Here is a 20,229-nt window from a genome sequence, read left to right as displayed (position 1 = left end):
AAAGTCATGTGTACTGTATAGGATTGGATATTGTTAAGGTTTTACCAGTATTACTGCACTTACCAATACTTCTTATTACTAGTAGTACTTACAACAGTATTCTAATTCTAACAGTATTCTTATCGGTTATTTTTGTTGTATAAAAACATAAAACAAAATGAATTAAGAACAGAATTAACATTGCGTACATTTTACATTTTTTTTTTTTTCAGTCGCTTTGCCTAAATTCTCAAATGCAAACTTTTCACTTAAAACGTTAAACGATTAGTTTGTTTCCACAAGATTTGAATTTATTATTAATTTAAAGAAATTGCATGTGTTTTGGCACGTGAGCAAAGAGTAAGTAAATGGAACTCTGGATCAGAATGGATTTCTGGATCACATGAATCAGAACTGATGAGTTAATTCTCAAACAAATTATAAACATTCTTTCATTGAGCCTTCACATGATCCAATCAGTTATCAAGATCTGACAAAACATGCATGTATATTTCATAAATATCCACCAATGTCCACTAAAATTATGGCAATGTTGTGTGTGTGGCATGGATGTCATTTTGTGGCAATTTTCTGGTCACTATGATTCTTCATGAAAGAAATGTGTAAAAATAGACATGCAAATGTGATGTATTGACTCCCAGTAAACTTTACCTTCCATTCAAATCTCCCAGGCCAGCCAGCACACCCTTGTCGATTGCACCTGGGGCTGGTCAGTTTTGTCACATGTTTCCATGTGCCCCACACAGGTTTGACCAGATGAATTGATGAAATGAACACTGAATCAGTGTTAGAATTAATTCGATAATTCAGTGATTAACTGAGTGATGATTGAGCATTAGTGATAAACAACTTCTGGTACCAAGCAAGAATCACTGAAGGAAAAAGGAACAATAAGAACAGAAAAAGAGTAGACTAGAAGAAACACAAGAACTAAAACTGACTTTAAGTCACAGCCATAGATAATATCAACTGGAGATAAAAAAAAAAAAAAAAAAACTTTTTTTTTTAATGTCGTCTTTTAACGATTTAATGTCGTCTTTTATTTGCAGTTGATTTTAACACCACACAATTCTATTTAATTGTGCAAAAAACATTATGAAAATTAACTAAACACAGCAGGGTTATGTTATGTTTAGTATAGCAAAGGGAAGCAGTCACCCTCAGGGATCGTAATGATGAGGTAATAATCACAATGTATCTCCTTTTATTTTTTAACTCAAAATATGAACTTGCTAAACCATGACAGTGGCTGCGTCCGAAATCACATTTTCTCTTGAGTAAGTACTCATTTTGAATAATAAAAGCTAAAAAAGTATGTCCTGTATAGTATGAATATAATCCGGACATACTACATTCGCCATCATATGCACACTTTAGAATCCCGTCAGAAGTAGTAGGTCATCCGGGTACTTTTTGCCTATACTCTTTTATGAATACTGTCAATTCGGACATACTACTTTTATCACATATTGTTTTTCGCCTACAGGGAAGTATACGATTTCAGATGCAGCCTATCTTTACATATCACATTTCTTGTTCTCTTCTCTTCTAGCACAGTTGCACAGAACTTAACATTCCCCTCTTACATAAACTCAGTAACCATCTAACCACAAGAATGTACTTTAAGACATTATATTAAGACATATATATATTGTATTATATACAACTTAAGCAAGTAGTGCCATTCATCATTATACACAATGTACATCATAAACCATTAAGAAAAGACACCCAAACACAAACCTTTTCTTCTTCTTTGTCCTGTTGCTGACATGAGTCACAACTATGCTGCCCTGGTGCAGTCGTAGTGCGCATGTGTCGAATGTGTTCATCTTTAGCTTTATTGGAAATTGTATATTGGGTCAATGTAACTCAATTAAGTTAAAACAGCATTCACTTGTTTTATGTTACATAAACCTGATTGAATTAGGTTACAACAACAAAGGACCATTGATCAATGTACTCAACAAATAAACAACTTTATTGCTCAGACAAGTTAAAATAGAAATTAATAGGATGAACTCCACCAGTGCATGCAACGTTTTCATTAATTATCTCTGGACACTGAAGCTCTACAGTAGAGTTCAGTGAAAGCAAATGCTTCTGTGCAAAAAAATCACGTCACCATCCCCTTCAACTGTGTAGTGGTGGAAACTCCGGTGTTGAATACCAGATTACAGCGACTTTTCAATATGGACTGGGTAACATTTTTTGGGGAAACAGCCCCTTAAAATCCAGTTCCCTTGTTTTGGTCGACTAGAAGACTGTGATGATCCTTTGATCTTCCTGGAGAAATTTTATAATTTCATGGCTCTTTACCCACTTTCAGATGAAGAATTAATAGCAACTCTCATGAATGCTCCATGGCACAGCTAGACTGGTGGGATGTTGCTTAGTTTTAAATCCCTTTCAAGTCTTTTTTTTAAAGAAAAAACAAAAACAGTACACCTTGTGTATACTATGCACCAAGTAATTTCTTCCCAATAATATTTCCCACCTCTCGACACTTCACTTTCCAGTCCAGTGGGTGGCGGTAAGACACAGACGTGTGTTTACAAACCACCATTAAACCTCAGAGGAAGAAGATTAGTTTTCAGCATGATCTCTGCTGTTTTGTTGTGGCACTTGCTTATTACAAACTGTTAGATATGTACTTTTAGTTAATATGTAAGGGATAATGTAGAGCGAGGCGGTTGTTATAGCGAATACAATAACACGACGCAATGACGCGAAGCGGAGGGGTCTTGAATTAGCCTGAAGGGGTTGTATTCGCTACACTGTAAATGATTTCTGTTGTTTTCACAGTATTATTGCTGTATTTTCAGTTAACGTTTACTGTAGAAACAGTTTACAGTAAGTTTTTATTTACATTTTATATACATTATTTTTGCTGTATTTCCAGCTTTGTCACTGTATAACTATTTACAGGAAAGTTGCTGTCAATTTATGCTTTTCTTTGGTGTGGGGGAAGAAAATAATTACAGTAATTCTTATACTCCTGTTAAATTGATGACAGTAATATTCCAACAGACAAGCCCGACAGAGGACATTCTTTGGTTTATTGAGGTTATTTCAGCTTAGGAATTTTATAATACATTGTTTCATAAGGTAACCCATAGATTAAAGGTATAGCGGAGGATTTTCGCGAATTTTAGAAAAGAACCACCCTCTCCACTTTTTAAAAAAAATGCACATGCGCAACACTCTACCTGCTTCCGAGAGGGAACGCCTATTAAACGTGTGCACGAGAGAGCAAATTGAGATGTTTACCGTGTCTGCGCGGTGCGTGACTTGTGCCAGGGCTAGCATCGCTAATCATAGCTTACATTAACTTTTACTAACAGTGATTTTAAATGGATTTCTCCAAATAGCATGCCAAACTTTACCTGTCGAGTAGAAACTTCGCGACTGAGGCATCAGTGGGAAGCCCAACCTGTGTTTTGAGCGCACACCATTGTGTGAATGAATCTCCCCAAAACACTCTGGTCTTGTTTCTATCTTCTGCGGACTTTCTCTTCTTCTCATACACCTCGTAGACTTTTTTTCTCTTGCGACCCTCAGCCATTTTCAAAGGAATGGCTGAAACCGTAGCTCACCACACATATAGACCTGAAAGTGCGCATGCGCAGAAAGCGAAAACTACCTAGGGACGAGCACGTACGACGGCCTTACGTAAACATATCACCAGAATGATTGACACTTAGGAGGACCAACAGTCTTGATGATCCACCCGGAAAAAGAAAATCCTCCGCTATACCTTTAAGGCATTTAGCATATAGTTTAAAAAAAAAAAGTTTAAATTTGCTTGGGTGTTTTTTTTTTTTTTTTTTTTTTTTATGGTTGCCAGATTTTGTCACAAACCCAACTAATCTCAAAGGTTATATAGCCTAAAATGTTTGGATGGGAGATGTAGTCCCATCCAATGATCAATAATATAGGCAATGTAAAATAGATAAAAATCGATTTCCACGATTTATTATTATTATTATTATTTTGCTTTCGATTTACACACTTAATTACATAAAGAGCGAATCACACCGGATATACACCTGGCAACCAATCATCTAACCGTCAGCCGTCACACTCGAATTTTCCATTTCATCCTGACTGAGAGAGACTTCGAGGACGGAGCAAGCAGAACCAGCAAGAACTAGCCAGGTAAGATGTAAAATTGTATTCAAAATCTTAAAAAAAAATATTTCTAAATGTTTCACCACTACAAATGTGAAGATATTCGTTTTACCATTAACTGTTAAACAAGGATTTAATAGTCACGTGAGAATTCACACTGAAGAGATGTCTTACGCATGTTATCTGTGCGAGAAGAGATTTAAATGGAACAGGAGTCTCAAAGCTCATCTTCGCAATTCTCACTCTGCAGCAAGGCAATTAAAAGGAGCAGTAACCAATTTCTGAGAAACGTGGATCGAAGAGCACAGCACACTTGTGGCCAATCAAGAAAGACTGTAGAAAGAGGCATGACTGAGAGACATTACAAAAGAGAAAAGGTCAGAAGAATATCACTGGAAAAAGAAGGGTTATGATCAGGCAACAGCTTTAGGACCCCGTGTTAATAGAAAAGATTCCCAGCTTCATCCCTCCACCCCTCCGGCTCCACCTCGGCTGCTCGTCGCCTCCTGAACCTATGGTGTCGTCTGGTGTCTCCATCTCCTCAGCTGAGTCAGGGTCTCCAGTTCTTTGGGTTCCTCCATTGACTGTCTGACTGCTAACTCCACCCTGGCTCCTGCCACCATCTTTTCCACTGTGGGATCTTCAGTCTCGTCCGCTCTGCTGTGGTTCCACTATGGAAGTTCACTCATTTACGATCACACCTGTAGGTCTTTGAGTTGATCATCATTGTGTATTTAAGTTCCTCATTTCCTTCAATTAGTTGTCTGGTACTGTCATATGTTACACTTGGTTACATTGCCTTCTTTCCTGTGTGGACTACCTGAGTTTGACTTAATATAAATACTTTTGTTTTGAAAGTTTTGCATCTTGATCATCTTCATCTGACCTGAGACTTGACCGACCCATTTTAAGACATTTAAGAAGAATACTGGCTTTTTTCAGACTGATATGTATGTGTCTTTCTCACTGATAGTGAGATATTAGAGTTTTTATTGAGTAAACAATTGAATATTACTGTTTTGAGTGCTGTATAAGTTATTGAATGTTATAAGATCTTGCTCTGAAATTGGGTCTCACAGAGCTTCTTCCAAAGTTGGAGGAAAAATATAACAATATCCTCAAAAAATGATGTATCATTGTTTTTTCATGATACGCTAAACCCTGATTTAATATTTGAGTTGGTTTTAGCTATCTATCTGGTCATAATAACATGTTTTCATTTATCTTAATCTCTATATTTTAATGTTTTAACGTCTGTCATTCTGCAAAATTATGATTATGATAAGTAAACAACAATTAATTAAGGGAACGTTCTGTGATTTTCACATAAATAACTGACTGGAATAAATTCATTTTTCAAATCAAATCCTCTCTCATGTAGGCTATTGATACAACAAGAATCCCATGTGATTGCATATAATTTCAAGTACTTGTCTTGTGCACATCTCTTTTTAAAGGAAAAATAATGTACCTTGAACATGCGCTAAGTAATTCCTTCCCTATTTTTCCCAACCCTCTCGACGCTTCACACTTTAGTCCAGTGGGTGGCGGTAAAGCACATACGTTAGTTTACCAACCACCATTAAACATCCAGAGGAAGAAGAATCGTTTTCAGAATAGTCTCTGCTGATTTGTCGAGGTGCTGGCTTAATATAAATAGTTAGAAATGTACTTTTAGTGTATAGAAGGATACATTTTAAATCAGGTCAATACATGCCTGTAATGTTCCCATCCTCATAGCCGTGACTAAGTTTTGAAGCAAGCAGGAATATCTGGAGGAGTATCAACTGAACTGAGATCTGCTGCTGTGAAGATGGTGTTTGTTAAAGAGGAGAGTGAGGAGGACATGAGTGAACCAGAACCCTGGAGAATAAAACACGAGGAACAAGGAGGTTGGTGTCTATTCTTCATTCATCTTTAAAGGGGTCCCATATATAACGTTACCCTTTTACAAAGTTTCTTATTCTTCATTATTTAATGTTTTGGTACATTAAGCAAACAAAGCTTTAAACAGGGTGCATTCCATTGATCCCCTTAAATGTCTTGACTTCCTTAATATAAAAACAAAGCGTTAATTACCATTAAAATGTCTTAAATCAACGTTTCAAATGTGGACAAAGGTTTGTCTGTTTTACAGAAGTCTTCCTGCGGTTTTCCACCTAAATAACAGCCCCAAGGTCCGACGAATAAAGGTGGATAAAGTAAAACATGTATTAATTATTGTTGTATTACTATTTTTACCCCCAAATTAAAATGTATTATTATTAGCCTCTCTCTCTTTTTTTTTTTAAAGTGGTTTTTCACCAAAATGAAATGTTAAAAGCTTTTCACAATACTTTGGTATGTCCATTATGAGGAATAAAAAAAAAAAAAAAATTATTGCATTTAAATAATTTTTATCATAAAAATCTTATTTCTATTACACACTAATCATGTTGTCCCTGAGGTACTTTACTGATTTGGACTTATGTGTATTATAATATTTAACAAAATGTACACAGTATATACAAATTTTGGCAATATTGTAAGTATTTATTTGTGTTACTTTCTTGTGAATAAAATTTTTCAAAAAAAAAAAAGCAAGCTATTTTATAAAAAACAGACTATAAAGTTATGTCCCTCAGTCTGAACTCAACCCCGTCACGCCAACTATATTCTCCGCCTATAATAATTTAGACAACCCTATGTGACATTTACCAGAAATGACAACATTCAGGTCTCTAACTAAAGTCACTTTAAGACATTTCATTCAGCGGCCATTTTTGAAACGCCTCTTGGGCATGCAAGTGCAGCTATTTTATTATCTTGAATGGGGAAGCATCAAATTCTCCAAAACTGATCGGCAAGCTTACGATTAAATTTCATATTTTAAATCAATGAAACCTGACAACAACTGTCTCATACATTTTATATCTAAACGCTCGAATCATGACAGAAAACAATATTTTTCAGACTGGATCAAACTAATGCGCATGCGCACGTCTGGAAAGAACCGAAGCTTCTAACAGCAGCTGCAGTGACGCGATGACTTTACCAATCACCGATTGGCTCTTATTTAGAAGGCTGGACTTATTCCGCCATATTGAGTGTTGCACTTTTCCCCATTTCGAAACGATACGAGTGATGCGTCTTGTGTTATTCTATCTTTGCTTTAACAGTGTTGTAGAATATGGATAGTAGGATCATACTTTTTATTAGGCTACTATTTTTGAGGCCTATTATAGTCAAGGGAGGAGGGTGTCAAGCTGAACAACTCAACCCCATCACATAAAATGAAGATAGAATTTTTTTCATTTTAAAAAAAGTGTATATATGTATATTTATACTTTTTAATCTATAAGTATATACAATGTACTTATTTTATTGCTGTAATAAATGGTCTACTCTCCTACACTACTCGAGGAGCATTGGCCATTTTTTGCAAAAAAAAAAAAAAACTCAACCCCATCACACTCATCTCTGTCACATTTCTGTATATTTCACATTGTTTCGGGGTTGTAAAACTTGTGACAGGGTTGAGTTTTTTCACATCATTTCTGAATCATTTTAATAATAAAATATAAAATAGCCAGGGTTTCAGTGAAGATATAGCCTACTTACCAAAATCACGACAACATAATTTTGTTATTAAATGGAATATTTGATATAATGTGTCCACTTAAGCACTGACAAGCATCCTATGTAATGATAATGGCAGCCACATCAGCAGCAGAAAGACTTTGTTGTGCATGCAAATATGTTCACCCAGACAGAACTGTACAATATGAGAAAGAGAAAAAATATAAACTTGAAGGCAATGCCTCCCTTTAAACCTTCACACTATTCTCAAACTTGTCACATTAATATTTTGGGGGAAAAATAGGGAAGACGATTAAAAATGAAAGCATTTCTTGCTGATTACAATCTGACATGTTAAGGACTAACACAATGCAATTGTGGTTTTAGTTAAAGGAGTCATAACCTATATTACATTGGATACCTACTGCTGTATTATAGTCTTTCAGGCCCTTCTAAAAAAGAAAAGTGGAAAAATAAATAAACACAGACCTACTTTTACCCTTATTTCTGAAGGCATTATTGTCTCGCGAGATCAATGCGATGTTTTGGCTGTCGTGGACGCTCTATATGGCTCTGCACGCCAGTTGAAAGGGTTGTTGGGACAGCGTCATTAAAAATGAATTTCATCCACTGGTCCCTGATAGTTTCGTCCGATTTTGGGAGATAAAACACATTTACATGTTTTTTTATGGCAATCAACCACAGAGCAAGTCCGGTGTGCACTCGGTTTCTCCATCTTTCTCGACTGAACTGAATATGAGGGGGAGAGGGGAAGGCTTCCTGCTGCGGTGTCCATATATGGTATATCCTACTACCTCATGACGTCAAGAGGGAGCTGAAATCAAAATCTCGTATTTGAGTGCGCGTGCACGCGGGCTGGTTTATTTACCCTGAGGTAAACAAACGCTTCACTTTTAAATATCGGCTTCCCGGCCAGTGTATAATCGTTAGTCGATCATAACATACATTGATTCTCGTGGAAAAGTGAAAATTGCAGGTTATGACTCCTTTAAACATCTAAATTGAAAATATTTAGTTTTTACAAAAATAAACACCTCAGACACAATTTGTTAATTTTTAACTTCAGTCCTGTAAAAAGGTTAAAATTATCATAAATGTTACATCTGTAGTTATTAAAATGTTATAGGAGACACATGAGCTGTAGGTAGATGTTTGTTTTATAGCAAGTTTTATGTGAAATCCTTTTTAAACCAATTCCATTTTGTCCATTACGGGCTTGAGAATAAAAGGTGTTTTAATCTTAAAAGAATAAGGGAAAAAAACGTATATATATATATATATATATATATATATATATATATATATATATAAAGATCCTGGTGGGACAATGTGATTTTTTGGAAATGAAATATTTATAGTATTAAAAAAAAACTATAATCCATGTTGAATTATTACCGAATCCCAGGAATGATCCATATATATTTCAGCGCAATCATAATATTACGAAATAGAAAGCTAAAAAAATAAATAAAATAAAAATAAAAAAATATATATATATATATATATTATTTTTATTTATTTATTTTTTTTAGCTTTCTATTTCGTAATATTATGATGGGTGTTTCGACGGGTACTTTTGACTCTCCCAAATTTAACAGTCTTAACCATCACAGTCTGTAATACATATTACAATATAGACAAATTTTAATATAGTTGTTACGATTTTAATCTGGAACTTGTTTATTTTTTATGGTTTTAATCTCTTCTTCTTACAAAATGTCCTTATCGCAACATTACAGTAACATTCATTTTATACACTTTTCTTTTTTAATTTCTATAAAGCTTTTGCTCCCCATGTCCATCAATGAATCTCGGGCACTCACTACCCTTGTATCATTTTTGGTAGACCACTACATACTGTAAACACTCCACGAGACCTGCTGTTTTGGAGAAGCCCTGATGCATTGTCTTGCCATCACCATTTAGCCCTTGTCAAAGTCACTCAGCACTTTTCACAATTCTTTTCACTGCTCCAATTCATTAAATTCAATAACGGTCCATATACCGTCCCTTGACGTGTCATTGAAATGAAATAATAAATGATATTCACCACACCTGTCAATGGTTTTAATGGTACATGGCTGATTTACAGTGCTATGCATAAGTTTAGACACCCATGCTAAAGTTGACTAAAAAGAGGAATACAAAATCATCTTTTGGAAATTGAACTTAATGCCTTAATTTAAAAAATTAGGAAAAATCCAACCTTTAAGGACACCAATTTTCTTTGTGAATGAATAATGTATCGTAACTAAATAAATGTTCTTCCTTAAAATACAGGGTGCATAAGTTTGGACACCCCTATGATAAATTCCCATAGAGGCAGGCAGATTTTTATTTTTAAGTATTTTTATTTATTTTTTGTTTAGGATACTATGCATCCTGATAAAGTTCCCTTGGCCTTTGGAATTAAAATAGCCCCACATCATCACATAGCCTGCACCATACCTAGAGATTGGCATGGTTTTATTTCAGTTAGCCTAATAGCTAGTTTGATTTGCATTGAGAGATGATCTTATGGAAAGTACCCCATGCCAATCTCTAGGTATGGTGAAGGCTATGTGATGATGTGGGGCTATTTTAATTCCAAAGGCCAAGGGAACTTTATCAGGATGCATAGTATCCTAAACAAAAAATAAAAAAAAATACTTAAAAATAAAAATCTGCCTGCCTCTATGGGAATTTAACATAGGGGTGTCCAAACTTATGCACCCTGTATTTTAAGGAAGAACATTTATTTATTTACGATACATTATTCATTCACAAAGAAAATTGGTGTCCTTAAAGGTTGGATTTTTCCTAATTTTTTTAATTAAGGCATTAAGTTCAATTTCCAAAAGATGATTTTTTATTCCTCTTTTTAGTCAACTTTAGCATGGGTGTCTAAACTTATGCATAGCACTGTATGTAATACAGTATAAACCATGAATTTGCTCTAGCTCAACACAAGGTCATTACCGCAACACCAAAAAATGCTGCAGTAACGACATGCCGTGGAAATGACATTTTTGCTAATATTGCTGATAACTGCTAGAAAGGTCTTGTTAGATTTCTCTATATTTGGCAGAGCGGTTGTTTGGGTGGCTCGCCAATGCATAGGATATCTCTAATACATAAAATAAGAAAGCTTGACCACCAGAGTTCTTGTGGGGAGAAAAACCTCTCTCGTTAATGGCTTGTTTAGCAGCACCATATACTAGGACATCATCTTTGACTTCAGTTGTTGAGACTTCTGTATATGCTTTTACCTTTGGGGTGCTGTCTTCATTTGTTGTTCTTGCATACAATGCCATCAGTTGTTGGATGAGATGCCACTAGTTGGTGTTGCAGAGAGTGTCTCTTCAGTTTCTTGCGGCTCAACAGCTTTTAGCAGAGTCCATTTTTGTTTGGCTGTCAACTGTTGAAACCTCTTCAACTCATTGGGCTCATTGCTCATTGTCCTTTGTCCTGTTGTTGAATGACAAAGTTTTGTTGACTTCCAGCATTATTTCAATCTTTGCTGACCATTCAACAATCTGCATGAATGCTGTCCCAGTCATCATACTTGATTTTATGGGCTTTAGAAATCTAGCCCGTTCATTTGGTTTTAGCCCGTTTACAAAAGCTGTTTTCAGGGGCATTCTTAGGGGTGTCTTTGTCAAGATCTTCATTTTCATTTCATTTTCCAGAATGTTCCAGTCAAGTTTGTCTGAAGCATTCTTCAAACTCTGCACACTTTCTCCTGTCTTTTGCATGTGTGAGGTAATTCTAGCCCAATTAACTTCTGCAGGTTTCAGTTTGAACAAGAAAGTTTGTACAGTTTCCCATCAAGCCTCAATGTTAGCTTGAAACTCACCAAACCTTCTTTCAACACTTTCTGTTAGTCTCTTTTGGTCATTGTCCCTTAAGTTCACATTAACAATCACTCCGTCTAGTGGATGTAAATTGTTGATTTTCTGTCTTAGAAATTGCCAAGGTTTTCTGTGGTTGCTTGTCTGGCAAATCTTTTGACTGGTGTTGTTTTTGGGGGCCTGTTTTAATTTTAGTTTAAGTCTAGTCTTTGTGTCAAGCTCTCATTTTTGTTTTTATTAATTTTAGTCACGTTCAAACTCTTTTTAGTCTAATCAACTTTCAGTCGACTAAAAGTCTGAGCATTTTAGTTTTATTTTAGTCAGAATTATCCATGACTATTGTCAACGAAAACTGATGACATTTAAGCCTAGTCTAGTTTTAGTCAATGAAAATTGTATTTTAATCTCTTTTTAGTAATGCAATTCTATTTAACCCTGTCAATATAGTAGGCTTTAACTTAAGTACCTAGTAGTATAGACGAAACCAACTTTTTCTTAGATTTTTTTTGTGTTTTGTTTTTGTTATTTATCTTTTGCAATACTTAAGCAAAAGTCATTTTCTTTTTCTGTATTACAATTTTTCTATAATGTGTAATGCCTTATTGTGGAAATTGTTAAAGAGGACCAAAAAAAAAAACTTGACTACCTCCTTCTGCACAGCTTGGTTTAACTGCTGCTCCTCATCTTCATCATCACTGGTGCTGTAGTCTGATTCCAGTATGTCAAGGAACGATGTGACCCTCTTGGCATGCACTTCTGGGGAGTCGTGTGCTGTGCTGGATGCTCCATTTTCAATTTCAGTGGGCTACCTCACTTGCTTTTTGTTAGCAACAGCAAGTGCCATGGTTTGTTCTGTGCTTTGGACCTTGAATACTTGGTCAGCAGACAAGAACTTCAGTTTTTGAAACCTGGGATCCAGAGATTCAGGTGTAAACTCTGTCAGTCCTTGCCATCTTGCTGTGATTTGTTCTGTCGCATGAGACTGAAATGACCTCATTGGTGCAGTCTCAAGATCTGGACTCTGTATGTTGTTCTTAAGTTTGTGCACTAGCTGTGGAAGTGCAGAGAGTGTAACATATTGCTGTCCACTAGGGCTGTTGCGGTGAAGGATTTTCCCTTGCGGTAATTTTTAGTGGCTCAATAGCGCGATATGCGGTTTTACCGCATTTATTAATTTATTTTGATTTATTTATATTTATTTGTTGCTATATAAATAAGTGTCACGAATCACGATATGGTCAGCATGCACAAAAACGAGTACATTTTCAGTAACCAATAAACCGAAACTAAACAGCGTCTCTCCGCATTGAAATCCTGTCACTCAGCGCGCAGTTGTTACGGCAACAGACTAGGGATGTGCACGAATATTCAAATTTTCGAATATTCGATCTGTAATTATTATTCGAAAAATAAAATACTATTCGAATTTTATTGAATTTATGAAGCCGTAAATACTTTGCGGGTCGTAAATGCAGTGAATCCCTGATAAATCCCAAGCATTAACTCGCAGTTATAATTAAATGCACTGGGTGGCTCTGTGGCGCGTGTTTAACAAGTTTTTTGTATTTGATCATAATGTCGTCGTCTGCCTCGCGAAGTTTGGAATTACTATTTGAAAATGAGGTTATTAAATGAACTTACAAAATGGAATTACTTTTGATCAAATTAATTAATTAATCTGGGGTTATAATATCATCACCACAATGAGAAATCACATGAAATCCAAACTGCAGTCGACTGAGGAAAGACAGCTGTCTATCACTGCATCACGACTGCAGGTAAGCGCAGTTGTAGTGCGAGTGATCCGAGATGATAACTTATCTAATAGCAAAATGATTTTGAGACATATTCTTCCTTTAAGTTTCGTTGAGGGAAACATCTTTGTGTGATAACGGTGTGATGAGCACCCAGTCAAGAATTCCCAATTCTTGCAGCAACATCTAAAACTATTTATATGGTTTCTATAGTCGCTGGACAAATTGTTACTTTAACAATTCCTACAGACACAAAAGAGAAAGGACCAAGCCTCTGCTTCTACAATCTCTTGATGAACGGACTAAATTGTTTATTTAACAATTCCCATAGACTCCAGAGAAAGGAAACATTATATGTATATGGCTCCTTCAGTCTCATGAGAAATGATTCTTACAGACTCAAGGGCTTAACAGGGCTAAGCTATAAACCTGATTTCGATAGCTCCTACAGTCTTAGGAGAATTAACTAATTTGTTTAAAAGGCCCAAGCCTAAAACTCCTAACACTACACTACAAATCTTTACTGGTCTACTTATTATTCTTTTCAAAAGATGTTCTTTAAGAGAGATAAGTTTCACTCACCAAATTAGGATCTTTGAGACATGATCCAGTTGATTCAAATAAATTGTCAAAAGAGGAAGATTTTCAACTTAAAAACTGTTGAATATCCAATACTCTTCTGTTTACTACTTGTTGCAGTTGGTGAGTTGTCTTCTTTTCAGCCTCCTGGCTGGCTCGCCAAATTTGGCCGAGCGGTTGTTTGGGTGGCTCTCAAATGTATAAAGCCCAATTTATACTTCTGCGTTAAACTTACGCCGTAGCTACGTCGTAGGCTGTGTTTAGCGCACGTACCCTGACGCGCACCTCTCCAAAAATGTAACAACGCGTCAATTCTATGCGGACGCAAGCACTGTGATTGGTCTGCTAGAACCCCTCCCTCGGGTTTCACATGCTCCCTCTGCATGAGTAATTGCGCGTCAACGCGGACAATGACGTAGAAGTATAAATTAAAACCAACGCGTTGCCTACAGCGTAGAGGCTCCGCCGTAGATCCGACGCAGAAGTATAAATTGTGTCTAAGATATCTCTAATACATAAAATAAGCTTGACCGGAGTTCTTTTGGGGAGAAGAATTTATTGAAGGTAGTAGTGTAGCACAGTTTCTTCAGCAATGATTTTAGCGTCTCGGCCTTCAAACAATCTTAACCCAAAGTTCTGTCTCTGGAGCTGAACTTTATACCAGAGACTCAGTACACAAGAATGAATACACAAGATTGAATACACACGATGTGTGTGCCGTCTGACCTACACCTATCAGTTCCTATGGGCCATTTGGTTCACACCTTCACAGACACTGTTTCAGTTTATTGCATCTTGGGGTGCAGTGAAAATGTAAATGCCTCTGACTAAAGTTAACTGAAATACACATAGGTCAAATCATATCATATCATGTAAAATAGTGAAATTGCTCCGGAACTCGGTGAAGTGAGCTCCACATTCTCCACTATTGGCTGTCGCTCACGAAATACGCTGCTCTTTTGCATAAAGTAGAAATTTCTGAACTTTTGTTGTGTGACTCCCGTCGCTTGACATGCCTCCTTTCTGTCGCCAAGGGTCACTGTTGCTCATGTCGCCGGAAGTCGCCAGCCCTCCATTGAAAATGAATGGGATCATGTCACAATGTCGCTGTGTGTTACTGGCGGTGTGAATGGGGCTTAATACAGCTGCTGAGGGAGTGATCGTAATTTGCAATCTCTTAATTTTTTTCCTCTCCTGGAAAGCCATGGAAAGGCAATGGGGGATTTTATTTTTAATTCATTGTTGGATCAATTGGTAATGCAAAAATTACATTTTGATTGGTCTCTTGAATCTCCCATATACATCTATAGCCGTTTACCCTGCTAAAGTTTACTTCAAGTCAGAAAAGTGCAAAGGGTTCAGTGTTCATTAGTAATTCTCTGTTGAGCGGGTGATTTAGTGTGTTTGCATAGAAGCTGATGGAATCATGCTCTAATTTGCCAATATGCATGAACACAATTCATTATAGCTCATGTATTTGTGTAGCGTGATTAAAGCGACATGCAGGTCCTTTTTTGGAAAGGTCTTGAAAATGTTATTAAAAAGTATTACATTTGAAGTGCTGATACCTACAGATTCCCTGTAGCAGATCAGATTCAGTGGCTGTCGTTATAAAATGTTATGAGGTGTGAAATAATGCAGATTAGGCAAATACTTTTCACAATACCGTTTGAAACCAGCTGTCAAATGCACCGAATTGAGTTGAAATAGTTGTGAGCTATTGGACCCGCAGTCCGCCCCTGCCTACCGCACATCCGATCCGCACCTGCACCGCACCTGATACGTAAATATTATTCCACCTGTTACATCAAATATTAACGGGTCACCCGTGTGCAGGACTCTTTGCATAGTCGCCAATGTAAAAATTTACTTTTATTTTGCAATTGTCCCAATTTATTTTCATCGTTTTAATGTTTTCATTCCAGGCCTGATGAAAGTGGAAGAGGAAATACCACATCTGAATGAAGTGGAGGAGAAACATCAACATCAGAAAGCTCATGATGTCACCGCTGAAGAAAAGCCGTTAAGGTGCTCCAAAACTGAAAACAGTTGCTCACAAAGCAGCATTCAAATGACCGAAGTCAAAAAGCCTTTCACCTGCTCTCAGTGTGGAAACACTTTCACATCTAAAGGATACCTTCAAAAGCACATGTTAATTCATTCTGGAATAAAGCCTTTCTCCTGCTCTCATTGTAGAAAGACTTTCATACGTAAAGAAAGTCTGAAGAAACACATGTTGATTCATGCTGGAATAAAGCCTTTCACCTGCTCTCAGTGTGGAAAGAGTTTTACACAGAAAACACACCTTAATGATCATTTGGTAACTCACACTTCAGAAAAGCCTTTCACTTGCCCTCAGTGTGGAAATACTTTCACACGTAAAGGATACTTTAAGACTCACATGTTAAGTCATGCTGGAATAAAACCTTTCACCTGCTCCCAGTGTGAAAGTTCTTTCATATGTAAAGGAAGCCTGAAGAAGCACATGTTAATTCATACTGGAATAAAGCCTTTCACCTGCTCTCAGTGTGGAATGAGTTTTACACAGAAGAGACAACTTAGTCATCATGTGCTTATTCACACTTCAGAAAAGCCTTTCACCTGCTCTCAGTGTGGAAAGACTTTCATACGTAAAGGAAGCCTGAAGAAGCACATGTTAATTCATGCTGGAATAAAGCCTTTCACCTGCTCCCAGTGTGGCAAGAGTTTTACACAGAAAACACACCTTAATGATCATTTGGTAACTCACACTTCAGAAAAGCCTTTCACTTGCCCTCAGTGTGGAAACACTTTTACACGTAAAGGATACTTTAAGACTCACATGTTAATTCATGCTGGAATAAAGCCTTTCACCTGCTCCCAGTGTGAAAACTCTTTCATATGTAAAGGAAGCCTGAAGAAGCACATGTTAATTCATACTGGAATAAAGCCTTTCACCTGCTCTCAGTGTGGAAAGAGTTTCAAACAGAAGAGACAACTTAATGATCATGTGCTAATTCACACTTCAAAAAAGCCTTTCATCTGCCCTAAGTGTGGAAAGACTTTTATACGTAAAGAAAGCCTGAAGAAGCACACATTAATTCATGCTGGAATAAAGCCTTTCACCTGCTCCCAGTGTGGGAAAAGTTTTACACAGAAAACTCACCTTACTGATCATTTGGTAACTCACACTTCAGAAAAGCCTTTCACTTGCCCTCAGTGTGGAAACACTTTTACACGTAAAGGATACTTTAAGACTCACATGTTAATTCATGCTGGAATAAAGCCTTTCAGCTGCTCTCAATGTGAAAACTCTTTCGTATGTAAAGGAAGCCTGAAGAAGCACATGTTAATTCATTCTGGAATAAAGCCTTTCACCTGCTCTCAGTGTGGAAGTAGTTTCACCTGTAAAAAAGCATTTAATATTCATGTGAGAATTCACACTTAAGAGATGCCTTATGCATGTCATCTGTGTGAGAAGAGATTTAACTGGAACTGTGGTGTCATCTGCACGCTCTCACTCTGCTGTATGGCAATTTAACTGTGATCACTGCAGTAAAACATTTGCTTTGCCATCATTACTGAAGAACCACCAGAAGTACATAGGCTACCTAATAAAAAGCCTTACGTCTGTCCTGTTTGTGGAAGAACATTTCTAAGGGTTGTCTCTTTTTAAAGACACTAGAAAATATATGAGGATGTGAAAAACTTGTGTGTACTGTATCAGTAAGATTTTAACGGTATTACTGCTCTTACCAATACTGATTATCGATCCGGTACTTTAACAGTATTGAATCTTTTTGTAATAATTTAGAAAATAACATTGCTTTATATTTTGACATGTTAAATAAATATCTATGGTAAACAAAACATCAATGTTCGAGCAAATCACTATTATAGAAACAAAACAAATGATTATAAAATATCTATTTGTAAATACACAACTGTGAATACATAAGATACAATAAGCACAAAGACACAAAATACAAAAAAGTACCAAAAATACAAATTAAATAAATATTGCTTTAAGTTTTTTCAGAAAGGTCTACTAACAGTAGTAGTCAGGTAGTAGTCCACAAAAGAAATCTAATAAATTAATCAAATGTAAAAATAACACTTGCATAGTTTTCAGTGTAAATTGATACATTAGCTACGAAAATATAAATTGATAGCTGCTGATATTCAGCCAAGATCTTCTCTTTTGTTGTTTGATCAACATTAACACGGACTGCAGCAGGTCTTTTATGGCTGCTGTCACTTTAAGACCTAATGCACAGATCCATGTTGATGCTGTGATGGATTTTTAATAGATAAGATAGTAAACTATCTTTTACCAATTGCTTGCTTTACCAATTGAACCAATCATATTGATAGAAGGTAGGGGTGTCCCCGACTATGGATTTTCATAGTCGAATCAGAATCGTCAAGTCTTGCCTATAGTCGACTAATAGTCGAATCATGTGTATGGGGGCGGGGCTTTAACCTTTCAAAGTCGCGATGTAAAGAAAATCACACAAAGATATAGAAGAAAATGTATAAAAACATTTTGGATCAATAAAACTAAGAAATAACATAACTCCAGAAAGGCCACAGACAGGATTTGCATTTCACATGCAAATCAAATTAAATCGGCTAAATTACCTGTGCGAGCAGGCTCAGAACAGAATCAATGCACAGAAAAAAATAAACAATTTACAAAATTAAATTAGAACAGAATATAACTTTCTAATAAATAAAAATACAAAACGAAATAAATCAGAATCAAGTCACAAGATGAGGAGCAAATGTGTGCAAAATGCCTAAAGTGCAGGGGAACATATATTTAAAACACAAGGCACAAATAGTTAGATTAGATAACCCTGACAGATCAATAAATAAAATTAAAATAAATAAATTATTAAAATAACGATAGTAGCCAGAATTTTCAACTTTGTCTTTTTAACTGCAGAAGCAACAATAAATGCTAAACTGGAGTGGCAGTCTTTTTAGCTAAAAATGTTCACAGCATCCAAAAATCTAATTAGAAACGGCTGAAAAGTTTTGAAATCACTTGTACCCTACCTGATCGAGAGAACAAATCCAGTCTTTCACTCTGTCTGTGTCCGTTGGAGTCTTTTCAAATTGTGCACGCGGATAAAATACATTCTAAAACGTGAAAAGCGTTTACGGCTTAATCTCCTAAAATAGTTCAATTAAAATATCAAATTATGTAAAGAAAACAATCCTTGCCGCCAAGACGTTCCTCTGTCGGTCACGGATTGAAAGTGAAACTTAAATCTGTCACGGGGTGTTTGGATTTATTCACACACGTTAAAAAATATTTATTAAAAGCTTCTTTCTTTGCACATTTTTATATACAGCATTATCATAATAGGCTGAATATTAACGTATTGACAGAAAACCGGTAGTTCTATTTTATTTTATTTTTTTGGCGAAGATTCGACCGTGAGATCGGTAGTCGAATCAGGCTCCTTCAATCGAAGCATCGAATCTTCGACTATTCGGGGTCACCCCTAATAGAAGGTGACATGAGTTAAGTCATGACTTAGTAACAATGATTTTTATTTGTTGTGTCTGTCTTTATCCTATAAAACCTGTTTGTATTCCTGTTTGCTGGTGGGATTCTATCTGAAATTTGTCTCCTCCGGCCATGATTAAATCTTCTTCTTGGGGGATTCTCTGAGAACTACTCGTGAACTCTCCCGGCCATGATTAAAGCATTTGAAGGACATTTGCTAAAGTCTGTCTGTTTATTATTGCTGCGCAGCAAGTTAGTTAGGGGAACAAGTTAGAGTATGGGATTAGACCACTTAGCCAACGTTGATGTGTAGACGCGCTAGGGTATAGGATTAGACTCGGCCGACGTTGATGTGTAGGCGCGCTAGAGTATAAATATTATAGGAAACTAATGTCGACTGTAGAAGTTAGGGGACGTCTATTGTAGACGAGACCCAGGTAGACTTAGGTCAGGTGCGAAATAGGGGAAAAATCTACCACAATGCCTAGACAAACTTTTCTCTTTGCATGGGTTTGAATCTTGCCTCGCTGCACTTGTGGGGGTACTTTTTTTAAAGAAAGCAACTCCGCCCCCCGTGCTTTGCCGTTCTCTTCTTCTCTGGAGCCTGAGAGGAGTTAACAGCAGAGTCGTGGGGCCGAGCATATATTATTAAGTGAGTTCACGATGGTCCAGATCTGCGTGCGTCAATCCACAATGAGTTGATCCCCCTGTGCTTTTCTCCTGCGAAGACCAGTACCCTTGTCTGGTACGAGCTGTTTAGTCTCTTTATCTGGGTTCTGAGGAGGAATTTGTTAATAACACTTTGTCATTGGCAGCTTCTGATGTGGAGGAGTGGTTGAACTCCATGGAGGCCACCTAA

General features: G+C 36.6%; 2 protein-coding genes across 3 annotated transcripts in view; one reads left to right on the top strand and one right to left on the bottom strand.

The window, feature by feature from the left end:
- LOC311304498 (gap junction alpha-1 protein-like) overlaps positions 1-20,229 on the bottom strand; it is a gene marked incomplete at both ends in the record, with an annotated part of 434,020 nt that overhangs the window by 178,621 nt on the left and 235,170 nt on the right. The window lies entirely within an intron of this gene.
- Positions 5,708-19,253, top strand: LOC311294724 (uncharacterized protein). Of its 2 annotated transcripts, XM_084415741.1 has the most exons (3): positions 5,708-5,770; positions 5,872-6,023; positions 15,799-19,253. In XM_084415741.1, the coding sequence occupies exons 2-3, from the start codon at positions 5,945-5,947 to the stop codon at positions 17,298-17,300; spliced, it is 1,581 nt and encodes a 526-aa protein (XP_084271867.1). In that variant the 5' UTR covers positions 5,708-5,770; positions 5,872-5,944; the 3' UTR covers positions 17,301-19,253. The 2 variants fall into 2 exon arrangements, with proteins under 2 accessions (XP_084271867.1, XP_084271866.1); XM_084415740.1 differs by having other exon boundaries at positions 5,720-6,023.

This window comes from Rutilus rutilus, assembly GCF_951802725.1.
Source record: "Rutilus rutilus genome assembly, chromosome: 1".
Lineage (NCBI taxonomy): Eukaryota > Metazoa > Chordata > Actinopteri > Cypriniformes > Leuciscidae > Rutilus > Rutilus rutilus.
This window is presented reverse-complemented; position numbering and strand designations above follow the sequence as displayed.